Below are 26,690 nucleotides of genomic sequence, written 5' to 3'. Positions count from 1 at the left end.
AACGAAAAAATATTACTGAATAATTTCTAAATGATAGCACCCGTCACCGAAGCAAAATCTAAAACTACTTTGATTAGTTTTCATAAAAGGTAGGTGGAGGGTGTTTAAGATTCAGCATAGCTGAGCACCTATATCACATTTAAGTAGTTTAGTGCTTTTGTCAAAGAATGTAACTTGTTAAAAAAAAACATTTTATAATTTTATTTCATCAAGTTACAAATGCTGTGATGCAATTGCAAATAACCTTGTTCTCTATCAATTTAAGTCTTTAAATATGTTTTATTTTTATTAAACGCCAATATTCCTTTAGTTTTATTTGTTAATTGATAGCTTTTTAATATTAATTATTATTTACACAAGCATATTATCACTTATGCCTTTAAACAAATATTTACTCCTGTTTATAAGTAAAGAATTTATAAAGAAAAAAAGTATTTATATGAATCTAACTATGCCCAGCGTACTTCGCCTAGAAAATAAATTAAAATATTAAACTATTTTTCATATTTATATTTTAGGTAAAAATCCACTCATATTTCTCTAGTCGAAAAATGAAGGTTCAGAAAAACGTTTATCAACCAAGTGTCAAATATTTTGTTATCGAGCGGGGACCACTTTACAAAATTATCTTGCGTTTTATAGAATGAAACAAATAGCATAGGAACTTCGTGTTGAGGAATCTATTGTAGAATTTATACTTTCAAAATTATCGTGAGCATTACTTTTTTGCTAAAAAAGAAACGATTCAAGTAGAATAGCTTCTAAAGGAACCATTTCTAGTGGTACCTGTTACAGATTTGATAAGGTGGGAACCTATGTTTAATTCATATAGGAGATGTAACGCCCGCTGTTGATAGTTTATCCATTTTATCCAAATATTCAAAAGGATTTTAATGTCGTCTATGCAAAATTTTAGATTTCTATAGGAATTTTTGTATTAATTTCATTCTAATGGTTTTCAAGATAAACGAATAATTGTATTTAATTCATATGTGATGCACCACGCTCCCGTAATCCTCCAATTTATACGATATACCTTAAGATGAATGTTAAAAATGTTATTGCAAAATTTGGGCATTTTATCTTCAAAATTGTTTCCCCGAAAAAATTAATTTAATTCATATGGTAAGTACCACGCCCCCTTTTTATAGTCCGCATATTTTTGTCTTTAATATTAATATTGCTTTCAAATTGGAGGACGATATTGGAGGACTTCATATTTTACGAATTTTGGTACTTTTTCTTTTTATGTGGGATGACAAGCTGAAGAATTCCTTATTCCTCCCATTATTAAACAAAATATAGTTTTCAAAATTCAATATAGTCAATATAGTTTTCAAAATTTACGTCCAGCTAGTTCGCCCAGTTTTTCCAAGAATGTTCGTATATGTAAGTGTCAAAGTAGTCCGCGTAAAATTAAATAGTAAGTGCGCATAAAAATAGAATTTTTTCAGTCATATAGAAACTCTATGAGAAAATTTAAAGAAAATTAGTTATGCGTCTCAGACTTCAAGTAAACCTACATATACATACAAGCAAGCAAACATTACATTTTATATATAGAAGATGGAAGATAAAAGTTGCTTTTAAAAGTCTATAATTTTCATAATTATATGTGTGAGAAAAATCTTATTGACTATAACTTTTCCTCCTTCAGATGCATACTACTTATTAAGTATTTTACCCCAACTTAAATACTTAAATAATTTCGATAAACGCAACCTTGTGATTTTACCCCAGAGTTTGCGGATTTTTTTCTTTTGTTTATATATTTTCACATTATGCGAACCATGAGTTATATGTTTATATTATCTTTATTTCATTTATGAAAAAAAAGCGAAACTGAACAAAACACGTACATGACTACGAATAAATATTTGCTTAAATCGGGGAAAAACAAAAGAGGAAAACATTTTTATTTTTATTATTTTTTTCTATGTATTGGGATGGAATATTTTATGGCCAGTAAGCTGGCATATTCAATAAACCGTAAATTGCATGTTGTTTTTATGGTCCCTGCAATAGGTGAAGGAATAATCAATCGCTTGTAGCATATGTGAAGGCATTTTGGGAAGTTAAATTAAAGTTGATTTGTAAAATAGTGTCAAGGGAATATAAGGGCAAATATTAAATGGGGAATATTGTATAGATCACTAGTGTTTATAAAAACTATTAAGGATGCTTTCACAAATATGGAATATATTTTAAGGATCATTTGTAAACCATTTTTTTATATCGTCCTACTGACAAATTGCTCTTTGCAAGTAACGAGTTATTATTAACTGCAAAAATTAGCTAATGACATTCAATCGTAATTACAAACCTAACAACATACTTTTCAATAACTTCTACATATCGTCTGGATAACATAGAAATAGTCATATAATGTGTTGTTTATATACTTGTAAATCATATAAAGCTATATACGTTTCTTCATACAAATTACTAAGAATACTATTTCTAATTAATTTTAAACGTTTGTGGTAAAAACTTGCCTTCAAAGACCATGTTAAAAAAATTACTTAAATTACTATTGTTTAAGTAAAAATTTGGATTTTAAACCCTTACATGCAAATATTTGCTAGGTTATAAAACATAACAATTTAACACAAATAAAATTTTCATTTATATTGTTCAATTGGTAAAGTTATTTTATTACATAAAACAAATAAAAAGTTTTTGTTTTTTGTTTATATAACAAAAATAAATTTTAAATTTTATTTATTTTATATGAATACCTAGGAACTCAAGCAAAACAATGAAGTCCTATTACAAAGCATTCTTAACTTTATTCTGAAATATAATTTAAAATAAACAATATTATTACAAGGAAATGTATACTTATCTTTGAGTGGCTACCATATAACTTATATATGTATATATACGCTACTTCCTGCCTTCAGCCAATTATTTGTTAGCATTTAACAAAATTCACATTACTCCATTGAAAATTCGACGCAACCATGCGTATGGCTAAATTATTATTTTTTTACTTTTTTGTTAGATTTCATCCCTGTTATTCTGCGGAATATAGTAGCTTTAAAGTACCTGTGTCATTTCGTGCGAAACACGTTCAAAAACTCATGAAAGATTACAAACATTTTCAAGTGTCATCTTAGTAGCGTGAGAGTTAGGGTGAATGGCAGTTTAAAAAAAAAAGTTTTCATTTTTATATGAATTATATATTTGTGCGTTGTTTTTTTTTAAAGGAAGAATGATATTAATAAAACATAAATTGTTGTGATTTGTTGCCAAGCTTAAATATGGTTAAAAGTGATTTTTGTACATTAGTTTTAAGAAGAAATTTTAAAATAGTTAAAGTACTAGATTCCTTGTATGTGGTACAGAACGTAGAAAACTGTGGTATAAATTTCAAATTTTATGCCACTGAATGCTAAAAATCATAATTTACTTCGAACATACTTTTTTGCATTTTCATCAAAAATTACGTACGTCAAAACAAGTGTGTAGTAAACTCTAATAAAATTAAACTCTTTATGATTACATAATGAATTTTGAAAGTATAAACTACATCAAATTCATACCTAATTAATGGATCTTTTTTGGAAAATTTTTCATTGAAACGCAATGACTTGAAATGGTAATGAAACCTCTTTTCACTACTTCTTCATTATACCCTACACCACTATAGTGGGGGGATATTATACGTTTGTGCTGATGTTTGTAACATACAAAAATATTGGTCCAATACCCACCTTAAAGTATACCCATCGATTCAGAATCATTTTTTGTGTCGATTAAGACATGTCCGTCCGTCCGTCCGTCAGGCTGGATGTAAACCTTGTGCGCAAGATACAGGCCGCAATTTTCAACTCATTTAATATAGTATTTTATAGTCTTAGATCTAGCCTGTGATATCATTAAGCTTAGATCCAGATATCTCACCAAGGTTAAATATAAAGTAACTGTCAAGAAAACGATTTTTGAAGAGTAGCACAAGTCTACTTACATGCCTGCCTAACACCCAGTGTCCTGTTATTAGTGCTGTTAATATATATTCCGATATATTCCGTCTACTCCGGTTTATAAGATGTCTTGCGCATTTCTCATTGAAGGAAGGCAACAATATCTTGGAAAATACCTTTATTGATGTCTACATAAGGTTTTCATTTTTCACACAATTAACATTTTCCTTAAAAAGAAGCACTCAGCAGGACCCCGATATTAGATTTTATTTTATCTTGTAAAAAGTGTCCGTTAAGACCTCATAACCATGACTTTTAAAAAAATTCATTCTTTGTATTTAAAAATAAAATCAAGAAAATAAACAAAACCTAAAAATATTTAATATCCTGTAATAACTGTTTATTTTTCAAAAATATGTTATAAAAAAGTATACCTAATATTAAAATTATTTCCATCAATTATGTAAAAAAATACAAAACTTTATCCATCAACAATTACATAAAAAATTTATATATATATATTTTTTTAATTGTCTTCCTAACAAATTAAACCCAAAAATAATTACAGTGTAAGTTTATAAATTTAAGAACCTATTTTTTCTTAGTTTCCTATTTTTTAATTTAACCGTTGATATAATTACTGAGCCATACTATGTAACAAACCCTCATATTTTTTTGATCAAAATATTTATGGTTTTTTGTAGAATAGAAAAAAACGCATTACACACTTTTTTCTTTATTTTAACAATTTTACCCCGTTCTTTTGGGAAAAGAACATTTTTGGCGTAATTAATTTCAATTAATGCTTCACTTTTAAGATTTTGTTGTTTTAGATGTTTTTCTCGGTTTTTATAAGTATGAATAAACTTTTTTTTTTGGTTTTCTATATTGTATACCTATTTAATAAAGAAAAAGCCAAAAAAGCCAACAAGGATGAAAATAAACCTGAATCATTATTTTTGTAGCTGTTTTCGGATGGTCGTTTTTTTTCATTAAAACTTTTTTCTAAAAAAAGTAGCATGTTCTAAAAACTTAAAACAATGTTTACTCTGCTGCTTTTTTGCATTCTAAGGGGTTTGGTAAGGTTGTCACTACAGAATTTTCATATAGAAAGAGGAGTATAATATTTTATACCTGTATATTCTTATTTAAAATTCATAACGAGAAAATATAATATTTCAAACTGCTTTTGACCAGACATTGATGGATTGTAATTCATTATAAGTTTACTTTGGTTTTGGTAATCGAAATGTGACGAAAGCATGGAATGAAATGTGTGTTAAAAAAACAAATTTTCTGTTGGCTAAATGAATCCTTTGTATTCTATTTATTTAGTTTATTTGAAGAAAAAATTAATAATTCTACATTTTTCAAGATAACCTTCCCCCTTAAATAACATTTCATGTATGCTATATATGTAAAAAAATGAACATTGTTCATATATTAGAATATGTAATTACTTATTAAACCATATTTTAATATATGAAAATATGAATGAAAATACATAGTACTATTTCCCATTAATTTTAACAGGTTTTATAATCTAATTTATAATAAAATGTATATAAGTTTTAAAGTCAAAGTCTAGACTATAGACTAGACTATAGACTAGACTATAGACTAGACTATAGACTAGACTATAGACTAGACTATAGACTAGACTATAGACTAGACTATAGACTAGACTATAGACTAGACTATAGACTAGACAATAGACTAGACTATAGACTAGGCTATAGACTAGACTATAGACTAGACTATAGACTAGACTATAGACTAGACTATAGACTAGACTATAGACTAGACTATAGACTAGACTATAGACTATGTTCTATCTTTAACAGTCGATATGAGCACGTAACTAATTTTAATAAGAAATTTTTTTTTCAAGTTTTATAAAGCTTTGCTTCCAATTTCAGTTTGTATTCATCTTTTGGCTAGAAACAATTTGTATGAAAAAGTTTTATAACAACACGTATTATTTTAAAAAAATTGATAATTTGAGTTTTATAAAATCTGGCTCGGGTTTGTTTTAATGGTTTTTAATTCAACTTAGCAATGTTAATTACAATGGACCACCAAGGTCCATTGTCTCACAGCTAGTAAAGCAATAACCATAAATTTTTTGCCTCTAAATAATATAAAAGACGCGATGACCTGCAATTTATAAATTCAAAGTCCTTTCATATCAAGGGTTAATTGTACACAAAACATTAGAGAAAAACAAATTAAGTAGTTAGCAAACAAATTAATTACAAGCGCCTTAAACGAGCCAAAATTTATAATACATTACAAAACGGATTTGTGGTGTAATTATGGTTGACAATTTTTTTTTTAGCTTTATTTGTTTTTTTTAAAGCTATTTACAAAAAAAAAAGAAAAACAAAATTCGTTGTAAAAAAATTAAAAAATAATTAACACAAACAAGAATAAAACTTTGTAGTTACACTCATACCCACAAAATTTTGTAACATTAATTAAAGCATTTTTAACTATAAAGAGTGGATGGGAGAGCTGTATAATTACTGTGTAAATAATTAGTTAGAGGATATTTATTGATAAAATTTGATTACAACATTATGGACCGCAAAGTCATTAACATAATTTAGAATTTAATATACCATATGGTTGATGGCGTCCTTTTTATTTTTTTATATTTATATACATATATAATAATAAAAAAGTAATACTTAATAGTGTATGCATGTAAACCGCAATTAATTTGAATAATTGCCAAAATGAAAAGAGTAAAAGTCTATTATGTAGGTCGAGGTAATTAGATAATCGTGATTTAGAATTGTGATAATTTGAATTATAGATGAACAAAATTTTCATATTGTCTGGCACTAACTTTTTAGGTTTAATAAAAACATTTTGCAAATTATTTTTAAGTGCTGGACTTACTAGGCGTATGATTAATAATAATTCATCATTATTCACAATTATACGCCCACGAAAATATTAAAATTTTTCAATTATTTGAAAAGTACAAAAAGTTAAATATAGTAAATTCTATTAAAGGAAAACAATTACATTATATTTATTGTTCGTATTTTAAACAAATACATTACAAATACACAAAACAAAAAGAAATAATATTGTTTTCAACTTTTCTTCCTACGCACAGAAAAACAATATATTGTTATAATTGATGTTGTTGTATTACAATATAAGTATTGAAACTTGCCATTGTTGTAAATAATATTTGAAAAATTTGCACAAATTATTTTAAGGTCAATATTGTTTAGTATAAAAATAGCAATATGTCTTAAATGGCAATAACAGAAAATACATATGAATGTAATTAAGTAAAGTTCAAATGATATATTAACAGGAACTAAAAGTATTGTATATTAAGGAATGTGTTATTTAAAAGAAATATATCATTTAAAAGAAATAACTTCTTGGAACTTTAATATTGATTGATATTCAATTTATCAAGGGTCTCAGTTCTCCAACAGCTATCTTGATTTCAATGCATTAATTAAGCATTTTTCTCTGCAATCTTTTCGAAAAAGGTCTTAAAATTTCTAAATTTTTAACGCGCAAAAATAAAATTACTGAAAGGGATGTCACATCTCAAAAAATTAAAACAAAAAATTCTGAAACCAGTATCGTCAAAAAAAAAAAAAATAGTATGACTCTGAAACCCATTAAAAATGGATCAAAAAAACTGTAAAAAATTTGCGTAATCAGCATAAAATTACGTAATTTTTTACGCTTTAAAAGAAGAGATATTTTTACAGCCTAAATCACTAAAATGGTGATCTTCCCACGCTGTGCGTTTGTGTTTATGTGTGCAACACCTTGTAACTCCCGATTTTCTTAATGATCGGACTTCATTTAATCTTAGCCCCATTCTGAAAATGGCTTGTTTATCAAAATTGCCGTGAAAAACGCTAATATCATGCTAAATAGATCCATATTTTGCCTTGTTCTCGTACAGCCCTTATATTTGTTTATTTTTTATAAACAAATATTAAAATATTTCGATTTTTGGTGATAAACAACTTTAATGGTATTTTATTAAAAATAATTTACATTTTTAGATACTACTCACTTGTGTGGAGTCAGCCATGCCCAACATTCTTGCTTCTTTTAAAATCGACTGCTTCCGAGAAATTTTAATTCAGATATTCAAGGGTATCGTACCCTTGAATATCTGAATTACGTATAATTACTATTCGGAATTAAAAATTAATCATACGTCGTAAAGAAGCAAATAAAGTTACAAGTATATTTCTTCAAAATTTATCATTCTTTTTTCTATCCACATTATTATTGCTCTTAAATAAAACATATCTAAATTTGCCTTCAAGCCACTTTGACAAAAAATCATGAAAAGTGTATCAGCAACAATGAGTTTTTTTTTTAGGAATTTATATAAATAATGGTGATGGAAAATTGTAATAAATTGTAATGTCAAGAACATAAAACCAATACAAAAAAATATAATATACAATATTTGTATGATAAGCAAACATAAATATGCATATGAACGTGTACTTTAAACATGTATGATTTTTTACAAACTTTAGATTTAAACAAATTTAGCTTACTGATGTTTATCCATGGGAAAAGTTATAACCGGAATTCAAATAAAAACCTGATTTAGTTGAAAAAATATATATTTTTTTGGAAGTTCTCCTAATACATATAAACCACTAACACGTATAAAAAGAATTCTTATATATATATAAATTCTCATGAATATCGAAATTTTTATTTATTTTAATCTTTATCAAAACTAAGTACGAATTTTGTTTTGTGTAACAATATTTCAATATTTAAGGAAAATCATATTTTTACACTTATTTAAAAATCTCTAAATTATGAATAAGCGTACAGAAATTTTCAACATATGGCTTACGCATGTAGATATTAAATATGTACAGACATTATGAAAATTTAATAAAAAGAAATCATATGTAAAAATTTAAATTTACACATTTTTAAGGAAACTGCACAGATATTAACTTACTTATAATGTTGCTATAAATTATATGTATAATATATGAAAATCCTGCATATTATTTAAATAAAATATAAAAGAAATTTGGATAATTTGAGATTAAGGGAAAAATTCCTTAACATTTAATATTTCTTATTGAAAGTCAAAGAATAGAAAATTTTATGCACTCTTAAGACACGGAAGTATTTTTCTTCTGTTTAGATAAAAACATCTTTATTAAAATTGTTATTACAGGTACCAATAGAAGAAGATAGTAAAAGAAATCTAAAATTTTTTTAACATAAATAAAACAAAGCCTTATTTTTTTAAATTTTCGATAAATCTCAGTTTTACAGAAAAATTTTAAAAAATACTCACTAAATAAGAAATTTTCTATAAAAGCTTTATTTGAAAAAATTACTTTTAAATTCTCTATTAATTGAAAATTTTCGATGAACTCTCAATTTGTACAGAAAAATTCTATAATTTCTTAAATAAGTTATTTAGTTACTTAGTCAGTTAGTAAGTTAGTTAGTTAGTTAGTTAGTTAGTTAGTTAGTTAGTTAGTTAGTTAGTTAGTTAGTATGTTAGTTAGTAAGTTAGTTAGTTAGTTTGTTAGTTTGTTCGTTAGTTCGTTAATTAATTATTCACAATTTTTAAAATAAACATTACTTAAAATCTTTAGATATCTCTCCACAATTGTTAAATTTTCCATTTTTTTTATTTCCATTTCATATATTATCAAATTGAGTTCATTATTCTCTCAAGCAAGTGAACTGACATACTATTGAAAACTTTTAAACTTATCGATATACAAAGCTCTTTTTACAAACAAAAATCCCTTTTAGCTTACAAACTTTGCCGTATACTTTTACTTCCCACTGTCAGTCAAATAGATTTTAACACACGGTATCAGATTAAATTGAACAATCAAACAAGTATAATAAACGAAACTTTTTCAACAACACACACACATATGCTCATATTTGCAAATCCAAACCAAGATGTGGAAAAAGTTTTTGCTTTAAGCCAATACGAGCATAAGTTTAGACAACAAAAGAAAAACCAAAAGTAAATGAATTTAAATTGATGTTTTTGGTTTAATGCAAATTTTTTATATTTTTGCAAATCTGCATACATATAACAGAAAGGTAGTATTAAACTAAGGAAACCGGAAAAAAACTAAGAAAATAATCGAAAAATAAGTTCAGTATTTTATAAGGATTACAAACAAACCCATAAAAATCTTAATAGAAAATAGTAACATTAAATATAATAAAAATAAAACTCCAAAAGATAGAGATGTATTACTAGCATAAAAAATGGTACAAAAATATTTTTATATTCAAATGAAATGATTTAAACAAGATGATATGAAAGATTAAACTATATGAATAAATTTAGATATATAAAAAATTAAGATGAAATAACTTTTTTCTACTTCTATGCACTTAAAAATATTACAAGTAAGGGTGGTATATTTGGTTATACCGAATTGTATATACACTATCATTAAAACATTTTCTAAAGGAGACCATAAATATGTAGGGTCAATTGTGTTCAGATATATGTATATACAATATTACAAAGATATTTATAATACCAAACAATCTGTATCAACTTAAAATATTTATACAAAATTTAAGCTTGACTCTATTGTTGTTTTTTACAAACAGACGGACAGACAGATGGACGAACGAACATGGCTTAAACGACTTTTTATCTAATAAGGACCCAGAATTTCGATGTGTTACAAATAGAATGACAAAATCAATATACCCCTATAGTTTGTTTTTTTTTTTTTGTCATTTTGATGTTGGGTATTAAAAAATACATGTGTATGTATATTAAAAACGTTTCCCTGTCTTGTTAGATGTTAACAAAGATTAAAACTTTACTTTGAAATATTCTAAAACTAATTTTTACTAAAAACAAATATATTTTTAATAAAAGCTCAAAACTTGGGTTGTGTTTTATTTGGCTTAAAAACTGCAGTAAATTTTATTTAACTTTAAATTTAATTAAAACATCATTTCTTAAATAAATACAAAACAACTTAAAATGACTAATGGTAATCATTTATCTAAATCTCCGTTTTCAACTAGTTTTTCTTTTTGTTATTTTTCTCTAAGTGGTTAAGAACATCAATATAAAGAATAGACTACAACAAGACAAATGTGTATGTTGAATGTACAACATGAAACATAAGAAGTTGGTAGAATATACATTGTAGATGAACAAAAACTAAAGTATTAGCTAATAAATATCTAAAGATCGTATTTAAATCGTTAATCATGTTTATATATATCTTATCAAAATATTGATCGGAGAATCTTAAAGTTCATACATACATGTGTATATGGAGAATTTTATGTCAATTGACCCAACTTTTGAAGCAGATATCTTTCGATCGGAGTGAATGCACCAAAGTGCCTTTAGACGCATTTTTAACAAGATCGGTCAGACATTTTTTTAGTTACAGTGGGTGAAATTATAACAGAAATACTTTTAAATTTATTTGCATATTTATTTTTAGTTTTTTTAATTAACTAGAAAATAAGGAATCATTATTCCATTTGTTCCTATGGCAACATACTTCAACGTTTAAAAATATTTTATTTCTAATTTAGGTGACAATATTTTCACTCACACATAAAACTAATTCTTCTTGAAGTTAATATATGTATAACAAAAGTATAATAAATGTGTTTGTCTCTTCACATTTTGACCTTATATTTTCTCTGTTTTTTCTTTTCTCCCCTCTTTTATATTCGCCATGGCAAAAAAAAAACAAACAATAGATTCCAATGAAATCGATATTTTGAATGATGACAGTGACAACTATGAAAGTGGATTGTTAAGGAATTACATTATGACAAAACATATTGCTTTGTCTAGCAATTTAACACAACTACCAGCAACTGTAACAACGCTAATAACAACAGAAGCAGCAACAAGAACAACAACGAAATTATTAATACCCACTATAAAACCAGCTAAAGCAACAACAACTAAAATAACAAGTACAACTAGAAAACTATTATCCTTGTCAACTTTAACGTCTTCAGCACCATCATCATCATCGTCGTCATCATCATTATTATCATCTACGTTGCCCATATTAACAAATAGTGAAGATGATGACCCAACGAGGTTGCATTTAAACAAGACTCAATTAGATGTTCTATCATCACTTTCATTGTTAGCAACAACATCATTAAATGATACAACATCACCCCTAAAAACAACAACCGAATTAAAATCATCCTCAACATCCTCATCCACAACCGCTTCCGTTTCCACATCAAATTTAACATTTCCAAATCATGCGACGTCGGCGGCGGCGGCCACTGCCCTCAGGCATAAAGGAAATGAACAAAATATGCACAATACCAACAGCCTCTTGACAGTTGACAATGTTAATGCCACTATAGTGTCTGCCAACAGGACGACTACATCGAAACTACAACAACAACAATATCATCATCAGCATCAACATACTAAGGATACAGCCACAAAAATGTCATTACAGAATACAAGTTCAATTGCTAAAGGCTTTTCAAGTGTTACCAGCAGTAGTAGTGGGAGTGTTCCTGCCACTAGTAGTAACTCAAGTATGGGAGATCCTGTCACTGCCAATGGAAATAGTAGCAAAATTAATACAGGAACAACTAGAATTTCAGCGAGAAAAGTTGATAGCAAATATATTTTGTCCAAAGCACATAAAACAGATGCACCCATGCTTAATTATATATTTGATACATTTTCATCGGCGAATAAACATCATCACCATGACCAACGGTAAGTAATGAAGTGGTGTTTTGTTCAATTATGAATTAATTTGACTTTGTCATTGATTGAGAATAAGATACACTTATCAGTATGAAAAATGTTGTTGGTAAAAGAGATGAAATACATGTTGACAAGAGTAACTGTCAATAAATAGTAATGAAAACTAAAGTTTATTAAGTTTCAAAAGGCAAAGTTTTGAAAATATTAATTTACGGAAAAATACTTATAAAAAGAAAATTTACTATAAAAATAGAAATATCCTGCCAAAATTTTCTATAAAAGTTAAAATTTTTAACGATTCTCTATAAAAAATATGTCTTTTTTTTAAATGGGAAAATTTTCTATAAAAGAAGAAATTTTCCCAAACTTTCCTCTAAAAGAAAAATTCCCATATGAAGAGAAATTTTGTGCAAATTTCATTTAAAAACGAACCTTTTGTGGAAATTTTCTATAAGAAGAGACATTTTGGGAAAATTTAATTTAAAAAGAATTTTATTCCAAATTTCTATAAGAAGAACAAAATTTGCAAAAATATTCTCAAAAAATTTTGTGAAAATTTTCTATAAAAAGAATTATATGTTTTGAAACATTTCTATAAGAAAGAAATCTTGTGAAAAATTTGTATAAGAAGAGAAATTTTGCGAATATTTAACAAAAGTTTTTATAAAAATAAATTTCATTGTAAATATCCCTAAGGAAGAGAAATTTTTTGCAAAATTTCCTTAAGTAGAAACCCTTTGTAAAAATTTCCCTTATAAAGGGAAAAATTTTCTATAAGAAAAACACTTCTCTAAGAATAGAAATTTTACAATTTTTTTTTTAAATAATTCCTTGTTTTTTGCAAGAATTTCTACGAGAAGATAAATTTTGCCAAAAAAAAAGGAAAAAAGAAATATTTTCAAACATTTTCAATAACTTTCCAAAGTGTTCTCAAAAATAAATACGATTTTTAAAATTTTCTTCTCTAGAAAATAAGAAAACAAACATTCTAAAAATGATATGTTTTAGAAAATTAGTATTTTTTTCTAAATGTATGTATATGGTAACCCGTTTCCAAAAAAAAAAATTCAAACGAATAAAATGATCAAGGTCTACTCTTTCTAAAAAAAAATTCTAAATATTCTAAAAAAGATATGTTTTACGCTGTTTTGGTAACCCGTTTCCAAAAAAATCAAACGAATAAAATGATCAAGGTCTACTCTTACAACTCTATTTCAAAGAAATTCGCTATACACAATATTATAGATTTTCACATTTACATATTGTAATATTCATGAGTCTTGTTCTATTCGGTGTTGTTTCACTTTTCATCTACAGTATATAACGTTGTAATCATGCATACCTTTTAAAAACGCATAAAATTATTGTATATTTTTTGTGCAATTTTTTACAACTTTAAAAATATTTTGATTAAGAAAAATAATAATAAAACATACATATTGTTGAAAAACAAACAAAAAATCCCAAAAATTATTCATGCATTAATTAAAAAAATATGTTTTCGCCATACACTTCAATGGAAAAATAGTAAAAAAAAGGAAAATATTCACATTCATTTCTCGATTCATTCATTTGTTTTTAATACAAAATGACTGTTCAAGTATTCACTACTCACTGGTCGACTTTGTGTGTCACTGACAAATGAGAATGGAATGGATTTACCTGCATTATCTTTATTTTCATAGTGGAAAAAAGAAAAATGAGAATATTCCTAAAAACTGAAAATGCGAACAACAATAAAAACAGCACTAACAACGATGCCAGTATAAAGTGAAGTAAATAAATTGACACTGATATAGGTCAGTTGTTAAGTTTACAAATGGAGCATACATGCAAACATAACTCAAGGTACATAGAATAAACATTTGCAAATACGAGTATTTATGTAAATACCGAAATGTAACACTTTTTTTCAATTTAGGGTTTACATAAACTTGGGGGTTTTAGAAGAATATACACAAAATTATATCATTTATTAAATGAAAGTTTATCGACATTTTTGTCAAAATTGAGAAATTTTCAAATAAATTTTTAATTTCATAATTTATAAAAAAATTCTTTAAAGGGAGAATTTATGTAACATTTCATTATTTCCAATTTTCTACAGAAAAAAGAAGAAAGAAATACATTGAAACTGTTCTGTATATCACGAATTTTTTAAAAAATTATTTTCTATAGAAAAACTACTTGGTTTCGCAAAATTTTCAATAGAAAATAAAGTAAAGTAATTTTGTAGCTGTATAGAAACAATTTTAACGAACATTTTTATAGAAAATAATATATTGTCGATAATTTTCTTTAGAAAAGAAAATTTAATCGCTAATTTGCTATAGAAATAAAGTGTTGTCGATAATTTTTTTAATAATTAGTAAGTTATATTCAAAGGAGGTTGTCTCTATCAAATTCAAGGAAATACAAAAAAATTGTCGTTAGAAAATGAAAAAGCAAACATTTTCAAACATTTCTTATAAAAAAGAAAATTTATCGAACATTTTGTGTAGAAAAGAAGATTTATTAAAATTTTTTGTAAAAATTGAATTTTCTGTATACATATTTTTGGAAAATTTTACAAAAAATATTGTCGGAAATTTTCTGAAAAAAAATAAATTTTATAAAAATTAAAAACATCTACAACTTATAAATATTTATTTTGAATAGTTTTTCACTTCAACTTTTTAGTTTCACTTTTTCTTTTAATTAGAATTTCAAATTTTCTTCTGCTGTTATTTTGCAAATGAAAAGTAAACTCTATTTATGAACGAAAATATTTCATTTATTCTCTCCTTCAACTATTTACAATATTACAATATCATTTATCCATCTGTGCTAGATTTTTATTTGGGATTTTGTCATCATTCTGCTGCCGTTGATTGTGTGCAGTGAATCTGAAATACTTTAAACACCTGAAGAAAATGCAAAACAAAGAAATAAATATATAGAAAAATTGGTAAATTTTAGTAAAAGTTTTGTTGAAGAAACATTTCTAAAAAAAGTGCTCTTGTATTTTATATATTTAAGTATGTATGTTTAGTATTCTATAGGGTCCTTTATACAAGGATAACAGCAACAGCATACTAACTATAATAGTAGTAGTAGGAATACTAAACATACTGCCAGATGTAGAAGGAAAGAATACAAAAAAAAACAGAAAATGAACAGAACATACACATATTGAAAACACATCCATTCAAATGTTACTCCAAGTCATTCCCTTAGTAAACAATTTGTAGTCTATGGGGGGTAGAAGCGAAAATGTGGAGGTGTATTTGAAAAGTTGTAAAATTTTCACATACATATACATGTACTCTCACATACTTATAAATACATACATTCCTTAGATAGTTACACCTACTTCCTCTTATTTAAAAAATATACAAAATTTTAGTTAGTTCTCCTTGCTCCATAACGAGGTTTAATTTTGTAGAAAAGTCTGTTAGACCAGATCAAGAATGTAATTGTGGTTTTGAGAATGGTTACATCTTTTTTTAGAAGATGTCAATAGCTAAAGTGTTAAGAACTAGACATTATCATCTAAATAATGATAAATTCCAAAAAAAAAAATTAACTGCTATTTCTTTCTAGAATTAACAAAACCACGAAACTTAGAGATAAATCCTATTTTTTGAAGATACTTAACAAAAAAATTTTAAAAACTATACTCAAACTTTCGTTTACTTAAAAATTACCCCTCGTTTGTCACTTGCACATACAACAAGTTGAACTCAAAAATTTCATTTTTTCTTTTTCTTCCCTATTTTATATTCCTTTTGTTCTACTTGCCAATATGAGAAAAAACAAGAATATCTTAAATAAAATTAAATTTTAGTTTTGTTCTATTTAAAATTGTTATACACTTAAATAGAAGAAACGTGTCCTGTAAATAATGAGAACAAATATTTTCATATGAAACACAAATTCGACTACCCACCTACATACGCCCCTGAAACAAAGGAATTCGTACGAAATTTAAATGGATTTGTAACCGTAAATTGTTCAAATTTTTGGAAATATATTTATCTACTTGGAATGTATACTTCGTAGTAGTACGAAGTAGATTAAATTAAGATATTGAAATTTTATTACCATGTTTTATAAATGTTGTATAATGTTGTAGAGCTATCAGAAGTATTTTTGTTTTTTTTAATAAATATTTTAGGATATTTTATAAATTACAAATCTTTTGAATCTAATAAGACTTTAAAAGAGCAAAAGTAGGGTAATAATTCTTAAATTAAATTGTTTGTTTAATAAATATATTTAAGTAATTTTATTAAAAGTCATGTAACTAGATTATACTTCGTTTTGCATGATACGAAATAAGTTATTTATTTCTGAATTAAAATAATAAAAAAATTATTTAAAAATAAGTTAGCTCTCTTCCATTAAAGCCTAAAGAATACCATATGCTACAGACTATAGCTAACACTGTATATAGACAAATGACACTATAATCTAGACTCCAACTTGACTTATGTTTGGATTGAATATTTTCTACTCTATAGTCTAGTCTATAGTCTAGTCTATAGTCTAGTCTATAGTCTAGTCTATAGTCTAGTCTATAGTCTAGTCTATAGTCTAGTCTATAGTCTAGTCTATAGTCTAGTCTATAGTCCAGTCTATAGTCTAGTCTATAGTCTAGTCTATAGTCTAGTCTATATTCTAGTCTATAGTCTAGTCTGTAGTCTAGTATAGTCCAGTCTGTTTTTCGTTTCCTTTTTCCTCGTTTTTTTATTTTGTATGAAAAATTCGATTCGAATTTCCCCCCTTGGTATATGGTCTTGCTATACATACACATGTAAATATAAAATTAAATTGAGTTATTTTCATTCTTAAATATATTCTACATCTACATTTTACGTAAAACTGACAATAAAATGCTTTCAACGAAAATCCTGATTGCTTATGAATAGTAGTATAATATGAACATGGAAAATAATGCATTTCACAAGGGCATCAGTAAATTACTGTCACTCGGAATTTTATTTAAACAAAATCATTCATAGAGATTAGCAATAAAAGGAGGTGAAATATGTATACAAAAGTGAATTAAGAATTACGCCAGAAATAAATTTCAAAAAAACCCTGACTATTATTGACTATTAAATTCATTTCAAATCTCTAACTAAGAAAAAATTCAAAAGATAATAATTTTTACAAATGCAATCTAATAATTAGGAAAAAATCTTGATTTCTATAAAGTACCTTTTAATAAATCGTAAATTAAAGTATATGTCACAGAAATTTTTAAATCGCTGCCGTAAAAAATAATGACAACTATAAAACATATTTCATAATTTATAAATCAAAATACGTCATAAAAACTATGAATACATAACAAAACTTTAAGTTTACCAAGACAAAAAAAAAACAAGTAACCTATTTACATGCAAACACAAAAAATTAAGAAGAGGATATACTCGAATATTTATCTGTGTTGTATAGTATGTAATAAGGAAGTTTATTAAAATGCAAAGCCAAAAGCTTCCATACTACTTTAATTTAGTAGTTGTACTTTATGTTTTCGTTTTTGTTAACATTTTTAGTTTTGTTATATTTAATATGTATATTTAAATAAGCATAGAACAAACGAAAAATAAATAAAAACTTTTTAAAGCACAAGGTTATAATAAACCAAGCAAACAATACAGCAAAATGTTTTTAAGGTAATAAACTATTTAAAAGACTTCTAGTTTTCGAGAACACCAATTGAAAATTAACCGAAATTAGCATTAAATTAACATTTTATCAAAAATTTATAAAAATCCATTAATTTTTAATATTGAAAATGTGGCGAATGAGCAATGTATACATCAACAGAAATTTTAATATATCATGCGCACTGTGGGAAGATAATTGAAGTGAATTTGGTTAATTGCCATGCACTTTGAAGCTTTTACTATAAATACATAATAAATATATTTTCCTGTCGTTGAATTAAATTTCTCTTGATATCAACAACATTTTTCTACCTTAATAAAAAATGTACTCTTTTAATAAAATTATTTAAACATTCTTTCCACACTCTTGATTTTCTCCTCTTTTCTTTTACATTTATTTATGCTAATGCCTCCTCAGCTATGGACCACACTTTGAAGATGTTCAGCTGGTGGGACAACCGACCAATATGACAGTACAAGCGGGCAGCAGTATACATTTAAATTGCAGAATATCTCTACTACAAGATAAGACTGTAAGTATGTTTGACTCAAATAAAATTTTACACAATCCAAAGACTTAAAAGAAAATTTCCAACAAGACAACGCAAAAAAAAAACTTCACTGAGAAATTGCCACCAGTCAAAAGTTATTGCGTTGCAAGCAGCCATCCTTAGAGATTAGCGAACATTTTTATCTTGCATTGTAGATGCAAAAGGAATAGTAAAAATTTCCGCAAGGAAAGATGTGAAAAAGAGAAAAAAATCAGTTTTTTACTTAACAACTTTGTTGGTACGAAAACACATTGTATAATTTTGTTTATAAACTTTGTGAATATTAAAGGAATACAAAGAATCATTTATGAGAGTAATAATGGACAAGAAGTGTATTAAATTTTATTATAAAATTCATTACGTAGAGAGAGAAATTTGAGTTAAATTAATGTTGTAAGACAAAAGGAGTGCAATAAATAAAACAACTTTTTTTTAACTTTAAAATGTATATCGAAAAAAAAAAGATTTTTTAAAAAAGTTTTTTAGAATTACATTTTATCAAAAACATTTTCTATAAAAGCTAATACTTCGAAAAATCAAGTATACAAGTTTATTGAAAACTTTCTATAAAAAGAAAATCTATCGAAATTTTTTCTATAAAATGAAAATCTATTAAAAAATGTTCTACAAAATTTGTTGGTAAAATTTCTAAATACAAATATTTATAAAATTTTGTTTATAAAATTACATTTTATCGAAAAAAATGTATATCAAAAGCAAAAAATTTTCTATTAAAAAAATTATTGAAATCTTTTCTTTTAAAAATAATTTATTGAAAAGGTTTAAATTGAAGGAAAATTTTTCTAAAATTTTTATTTCATAAAAATTTTTCTATAAAAAAATTATTGAAAAACTTTTTAGAAAAGAAAATCTTTTGAAACATTTTTTATAAAAAGAAAATTTACCACGAAAAAATTTAAAAACTTATTCTAAAAACTACTAGTACTAGAACTAGTACTAGAACGAGTGAAAACAGAAACACTTCAGATTCTTAAACAACAGCCTTAGAACTAGTAGTATCGCCATTACTTCTGGAACCCGTTCCTTAGAATATTGTCTTGGTTCTTAAATACTTCTAAATAGTTTTTAAGGAACTAGTTCTTTGAAAATAGTTATACATTGCTACTACACTAGTTCCGAAACATCTTGGAATCAAATGAAAAAATGTTTAAAAATTAAATTTTATAAACTTGTTTTTATCGAAATAGAAAACGCGTTCAAATGTATATTTTTGTATTCAACTGAACTACAAGATATTAAAGAGATACCTAATTGAATGGTACCGAGAAAATGGAAAGTTAGCTGGTTTATGTGCTTAAAAAAAATATTTTAAGATATTAAATTTTACGTAAGAAAAAGAACTAGTTCCAGAAGCGTTCCAAAGAACGAGTCTCAACTACATAACGCTTCCTCAGAACCAGTTTCGTAGATGACAATTTCAAACAAAAATCATTGGTCGCAACGCCAAACTAGAATGAGTTCAGGTTTAAATCATGTTTTCTAGAACTAGTTGTAGAACTAGTACAATTTTTCCTCGGTTATTTAAATTTTTTTATTCATATCATTCCACAAAAGTTAATTTATAGAACATTTTTTAAATAAAAAAAAATAAATTGAAAAATGATTAATCAAAAGAAAATTTATTGTAAAATTTTTAATAAATTTAGAAAATTTTTGTAACTTAATAATTTTTTGTTTTAAAAAGAAAATTTCTATAAAAAGAAGATAAACCGAAATTTAAAAAAAAAAAATATTTTTTAATGAAAATTAATAGAAATTATTCCAAAAAAACATATATATTTAAAATGTTCAATTTTAAAAAGCAGAATCATCAACCCTCGTAACATATTTTAAATTCGTTGCAACTTTGTCTATTTCCCTAACACGTCACAAGTTTTCTTTTCAGTCTGCTGCTTTAACTAAAACTCTTGTATTTACTCTTGAGTTAAGCTGGCTGCTTGGTTGATAGCATGTCTGTATGTAGGCGTGCGATTGCATGTAAACGGGTGACAGTTGTTTTACAAACTTCCTACTTCTGATAATATGGAAATTTTTTTCTAAGCTATAATAGGGCTTTTATACACTTGATTGCACTTTGGCTTGTTTGGTTTAAATACTTTTTGTTTTCTCTCTAAACAATTTTATCTTACCTGCCGTTGCAGAAGGGTCAAACTATGTTAGGAAGAAGATGTTGCATAAAATGTAGCTCCTTGAGGACTTATTTTAGATGGATTATATATGTATATAAAATAAGATACAATTTATTTTTGAAGAAAGTACCTCAAGAAGCAAAGGTGTTTGTTTTCAAATGTAGTTAAAATGAAATGTAAATGTTCAGTTTTTCTATGTTTAATGATTGATCCATTATAATTAAAGAGTGTGTATAAGACAAAGATATAAAATATAATCTAAGGATACCTTCCCTCATCAACTTATTAAACTCACTTTAACTTTTATCAGCATAAATATTTAACAAAGTACATTGTAATTGTTGAGCTTACTTCCATAAAATTGTTTCACTTTTTTTGTTTTTTCCTAAATACCTAACTAAACCAAACACCATCAATTAACCAACAGGTCTCCTGGGTTCGTCGCAATTCACAAGGTGAAAATGCCTTAGATTTACTGACAGTGGGTTTGCACACCTACACCGGTGATAAACGTTATAAAATGGAATTTCAATATCCCAGTAATTGGCGTTTAAAAATCAACAATGTCAAGAAAGACGATGAGGCCACTTATGAATGTCAAATATCAACACATCCGCCTCGTGTTATACAAATAAATTTACATGTCAACGGTAAGTTTGTCTAGCTGAGACAGAGAATGATGAAACATTTTTTTTTTTGTAAATTATAACAAAAATTATATTTGTGGTTTATTATGTTTGCTTCCAGCACCCAAAGTAATGATTGTTGATGAATTTGGGGATCCTTTACAGGAGAAATATTATGAACAAGACTCAACGTTACAGCTTTCCTGTGTTGTACGTAATGTTGCCATGTCATCGTCGGTGGTGTTTTGGAAACATAGTGAAGATGTTTTAAATTATGATGTTACCAGGGGTGGTGTTAGGTAAGTAAAAAAAAAAATAAATTTATTATTTTAAAGAAAAATGTTTTTAGTAGTTTAAACGTTAAAGATACAAAAGACTTTTAAACAAAATTCTTATAGAATAAATTTTGAGATTCTCACTCCAATAAAAATTAGTTTAAAAATTTTTGGTTTAATTAAATAAATACATTCTCATGCCGCATTTTTTCCAAATGTACAACCACATTAATTCCATTTAACTTAACTAATGATTTAATTAATTTATTAACCATGTGAAAATACGCATCAATACGTATTTAATTTAATTTATTGTATTTTATATTTATTTTATTATGTGAGTTTATTTATTTATTTTTTATTTTTTTTTTTTGTATAAATAAATTAACTCATGTATGTATATCCCAATTTACAAATTTATTTAATTTTATTCAATTTATCTTTTTTATTCATTTGATTTTATTTTGCTTTTGCTCTTTTTGTAGTGTGAAAACAGAATTGATGGATGATGGCGCCAATTCAACATTATTCATTGCCAAAATCAATAAAGCCGATTCCGGTAACTATACGTGCTCAATTAGTGAATATCAAAACTATACAATCGTTGTACACATACTAAATGGTAAGTAACAGTTTTTATTATTTATTTAGAGAAACACTCAACGCACGAAAATTAACTCTACCAGATCTATATATGTGGGAGTATGTGAAAGTTTTGGATGAGAACTAAAAAATAAGGGAAATTTATCCAAATAGTTGCTCACACATATATACATGTGTGTGTGTGTGTGTGTGTGTGTGTGTGTGTGTGTGTGTCTATGTGTTGTCACTATTGATTGTAATCAATTTAGCATTTTCAATAAACTTATAGAAATAGTAAATAATAGTGTGTGTGTGTGTGGGAAACTGCGAAACTTAGTAAGAGAAACTAAATACCAAACAATTAGGGTTTTCACACCACATTTCACTTCACTACACATATGTATTGAAGTATGTTATATGTATATATTTGGTGAAACTGATACTTTATACAAATTGTGTGCATGTTTTTGGCTTAAATCTGTAAAACTATTTTTAGCAGGAATTGTAAACAGATATACATATGTATGAATATTATTTGCTTGAATTGTTACATTTTTTATTATAAATTGTTGAATAGATTGGTATAAAGAAACTAACATATTGTATATACATGAATAAAAATAAAAGAAGATTTTCTTAGTAGTTTATTAATTTAAAAAATAGTGTATCATTTTAACCCATTCATAAGTCATTGTTCTTGTTAAAGAATGTATAAAAATATTGTTTTGTCTCATATAGTTTAATCAATTACAATGAAAGAGATACAAATGTAAAGTTCAAGTAAGGATCAAACATTTAACACAGCACTTTTAATAATGACTAAAGAAATATAAATAATTGTTTTAAGAAACATTTTTTAAAAAGATCTTTGTGTGGGTACTAATATGGTTCTATTAGTACAATATTTTATAAATGTTGATATAAAACTTATTTATACCGATTTTCAAAGTACTACCAATGTGTATAAGTCAACTATGGGGTTAGGATTTTATATGGAGCAATCATTACGAAAATCTGAATCAACATACTGATTAATAAGTAGAAAGACAGACAGACATGCAGAAAGACAGAACGATCCAGATGGTTAGACTAGTGTACTTTGGTTAAGGACTAACATTATTATGCGTTACAATCATCAGTACAAACTATTAGTAACTGTTCAATAATGTACTGTATATAAATACTTATCTAAACTACATTAATATCTGGATATTTTTGATCAAAACCATAGTTCACATTTTAGCTAAATATCAAGCAAACTATAGGCTAGAGCAAACTCCAGACTGTAGTCTAGACTAGACATTGGACACGAATATGACCTAAGCTTTATCGCTGTCGATACAAAATTCTATACATAAAATATACATAATCAAAAAAAGCACAGACTTTGGATATCAGAACATATACATAACTTTAGAATAGATGTCATAATGTCCATGGAAGTTATAACACACTAAATTGAGTCATTTTGTCATTGAATATTATTAAAATTATAAAAGAGTCACAATATAAATGAGCAGAATTAAAATCCATGAACATAAAAAAGGGTTTTTCAAAAGAGGTTTAATTAAATGAAGTCTGTATTCGAAATACCCTAGGAAGGCTATTCTGTAGGAAGGCTTTACAGAACACTTTTTAAATGAATAAAAAACTTAGTAGCAATTCTTTTCGAAATAAGAGTACCCCTTTCCTTAAATCTAAAACACATTTTCCAATACATTTCTTTTTCAAAATTAAAAAATTACATTGTGTTTCTTTAGAAGTAGTGAAAAATGTTATTCTTTTGCTGCTGCTAATTTAACGTTGAAATTTAATTGACATGCATTTTAAGTCAAAAAGTGTACAAATTCAGAAATAATATTATATAAATTATAAAAAATATCATAAATTTGACTTTGTAGAAAAAAAGGAGATACTTGATAACTGGTTAAGCAAACATTTTTCTTTAGAAAACAAAATTCTCTTTGTAAGCTATTTAGAATTGATTTATAAACCAATAACATAAACAGTAAGATAAAAATTCAATGGGTATTTTTCAATTTCTAGTTCACTGAATTACAGGATAAATTAATTTTTATTTTTGTTAAACAATTTTGTTTATTTAAACACAAAATTCTTTTTATAAACACAAATGTCAGTGGTAAATGCCTGCATATGAAGGCAACCATTTGCTTTTCTCCTAATTTTATAATTACACTCATCAAAGACTTTGTCATTCAATTAAGCTTGCAATTAAACCACTAAATTGCCGAGTAAACACAATTTAGAATTGACTTAAGCAGTTTTTCCATAGAAATTGTGATTTACGTGCAAAGTTTATGGCATTTTCATACGAAAAGATTGCTATTTTTTTATTTGATAAGGTAAAGAAAATTTTTTTTGTCATGTTGTTAAGTGTATATAATTTTAGTAGTAAAAACTAATACATACATATAAAAAAATGTGCTAATTTTATATTAAATTTATGACAGATTTTCTTTATATCAAAACTTTAAACAGCCACCTACGCATTTCTATGAAAATATACATATGTTCCTATTACATAAATACATATCTGTTAATACTAATTTATTATCACTTCTATCTCTGTATCGTTTCTGTCATCTTATGTAAAGTATGATTACAAATGTTTGAAGTGATTGAAACGCCTATGTCAAATTGTTTGTTTATATGTATGTGTTTTCAATACAGCGCTTACTTCAATGTGTGTAATTAATCAAATGCTTTATTAAATTTTGTTTCCATTTATCACCTGAATGTTTGTGTCATCATTTTCGTGCAGCATTTACATTTTGACATTGGATAAAATAGCTACTTAAGCATTATTTACTCACGTTCTATGGCAAAGGGAATTTAATTGAAAATTATTAAGAAGTTGATTGAAAACTTGAAATTTAGTTTGTGATGCTATTATTCTGTTTATAATTTAAAACAAGTAGGAAAGTATAGTCGGGCATCACCATCTTATGACAGTATGTTAAGTATAACAAAAATGAGATTTTATACAAGAGAGCTCAAATATGGACCTATCCTTATAAATATTGGTAGAGTAATTTAAATAAATTTTTGGGGACAAGAGCCAATTGGGGACCGATAATTATCAAAATCGTCAGTGTCGTTTGAACTTCAATAAGACTAGGTTTTGCTAATTTTGAGAACATAATAGAATATTAAAAATAATTATGAAACAAGTATGAATGTATAGTCGGGCGTAGCCGACCATATGATACCCTACACCAGTCAGTATGTATGTTAAAAATGGGGATTATTTGAAAAAATTAAGCATTTGGTTTGTTTTTTTTTTAACTTTATTTCGGAATATTTTTACTTTTTTTTGGCAAAAAAAGAAATTTTTTTAAGAGGGCTCAAAGGGGAGTAGGGCAAAATATGGCCCTATCCTTAAAAATGTTGGTAGGGAGAGTTAAGTCTTCTTCAATATTATTTATGTAGAATTTAAAAGTGTTATTAGTGTTTGTAAGTGAATTTTAACCTTTAAGTCATTTTCTGAAGGGAAGTTTGTACGGGGGATAGGGTCAAATGAAGCCCGATCATTACAAAAATCTGTAGTGTCATTTAAAGTTCTATAAAACTAAGTTTTGTCGACTTTTGTTAACATAATATATCATTTAAATTAATTATAAGCCAAAAGGCCCTATTTGGGGGGTACGGTTATATGGGGGCTAGTCGACATAATGGACCGATTTTAACCATTTTCCAATTATCTTGAAAATTGCGGCCTGTACCTTGCGCACAAGGTTTACATGGACAGCCAGCCAGCCAGATGGACGGACATAGCTTAATCGACTCAGAAAATGATTCTAAGCCGATTGGTATACTTTAAGGTGGGTATAGGACGAATATTTTTGTATGTTATAAACATCAGCACAAACCCAATATACCCTCCCCACTAAAGTGGTGTAGGGTATAAAAAAGCCTTATTCGGGGGTACAGTTATATGGTGGCTGTTTTTTAATAAATCTTTCTTTTATAGAAAATTTTTAATAAATTCTCTTTTCATTCCGTTAAATTCTTAATAAACAATTTATACACTCTTGCCTTAAGTTTTTTTGCAAATCGATTAAAATTAATTTGTGTAAATGATTCAATTATCTTTGCAGATCCTTAATCTATCGTAGTCTTTGTTCTATTTGTGCAATTTGTATTGAAAATCTTGAATTAA

The 26,690-nt window shown here is 26.3% G+C and overlaps 1 protein-coding gene across 3 annotated transcripts in view; it reads left to right on the top strand.

Annotated features, from left to right (window-relative positions):
• The window catches only part of LOC111690858 (putative GPI-anchored protein pfl2), a 44,707-nt gene that overhangs the window by 17,516 nt on the left and 501 nt on the right, over positions 1-26,690 (top strand). For all 3 annotated transcript variants that reach the window (XM_046953063.1, XM_046953062.1, XM_023453434.2), the window contains exons 3-7: positions 11,679-12,678; positions 18,745-18,859; positions 21,455-21,677; positions 21,775-21,952; positions 22,414-22,550. In XM_046953063.1, the coding sequence (XP_046809019.1) occupies positions 11,679-12,678; positions 18,745-18,859; positions 21,455-21,677; positions 21,775-21,952; positions 22,414-22,550 (1,653 nt within the window). The remainder of the gene's footprint in view (positions 1-11,678; positions 12,679-18,744; positions 18,860-21,454; positions 21,678-21,774; positions 21,953-22,413; positions 22,551-26,690) is intronic.

This window comes from Lucilia cuprina, chromosome 5, assembly GCF_022045245.1.
Source record: "Lucilia cuprina isolate Lc7/37 chromosome 5, ASM2204524v1, whole genome shotgun sequence".
NCBI classification, from domain to species: domain Eukaryota; kingdom Metazoa; phylum Arthropoda; class Insecta; order Diptera; family Calliphoridae; genus Lucilia; species Lucilia cuprina.
This window is presented reverse-complemented; position numbering and strand designations above follow the sequence as displayed.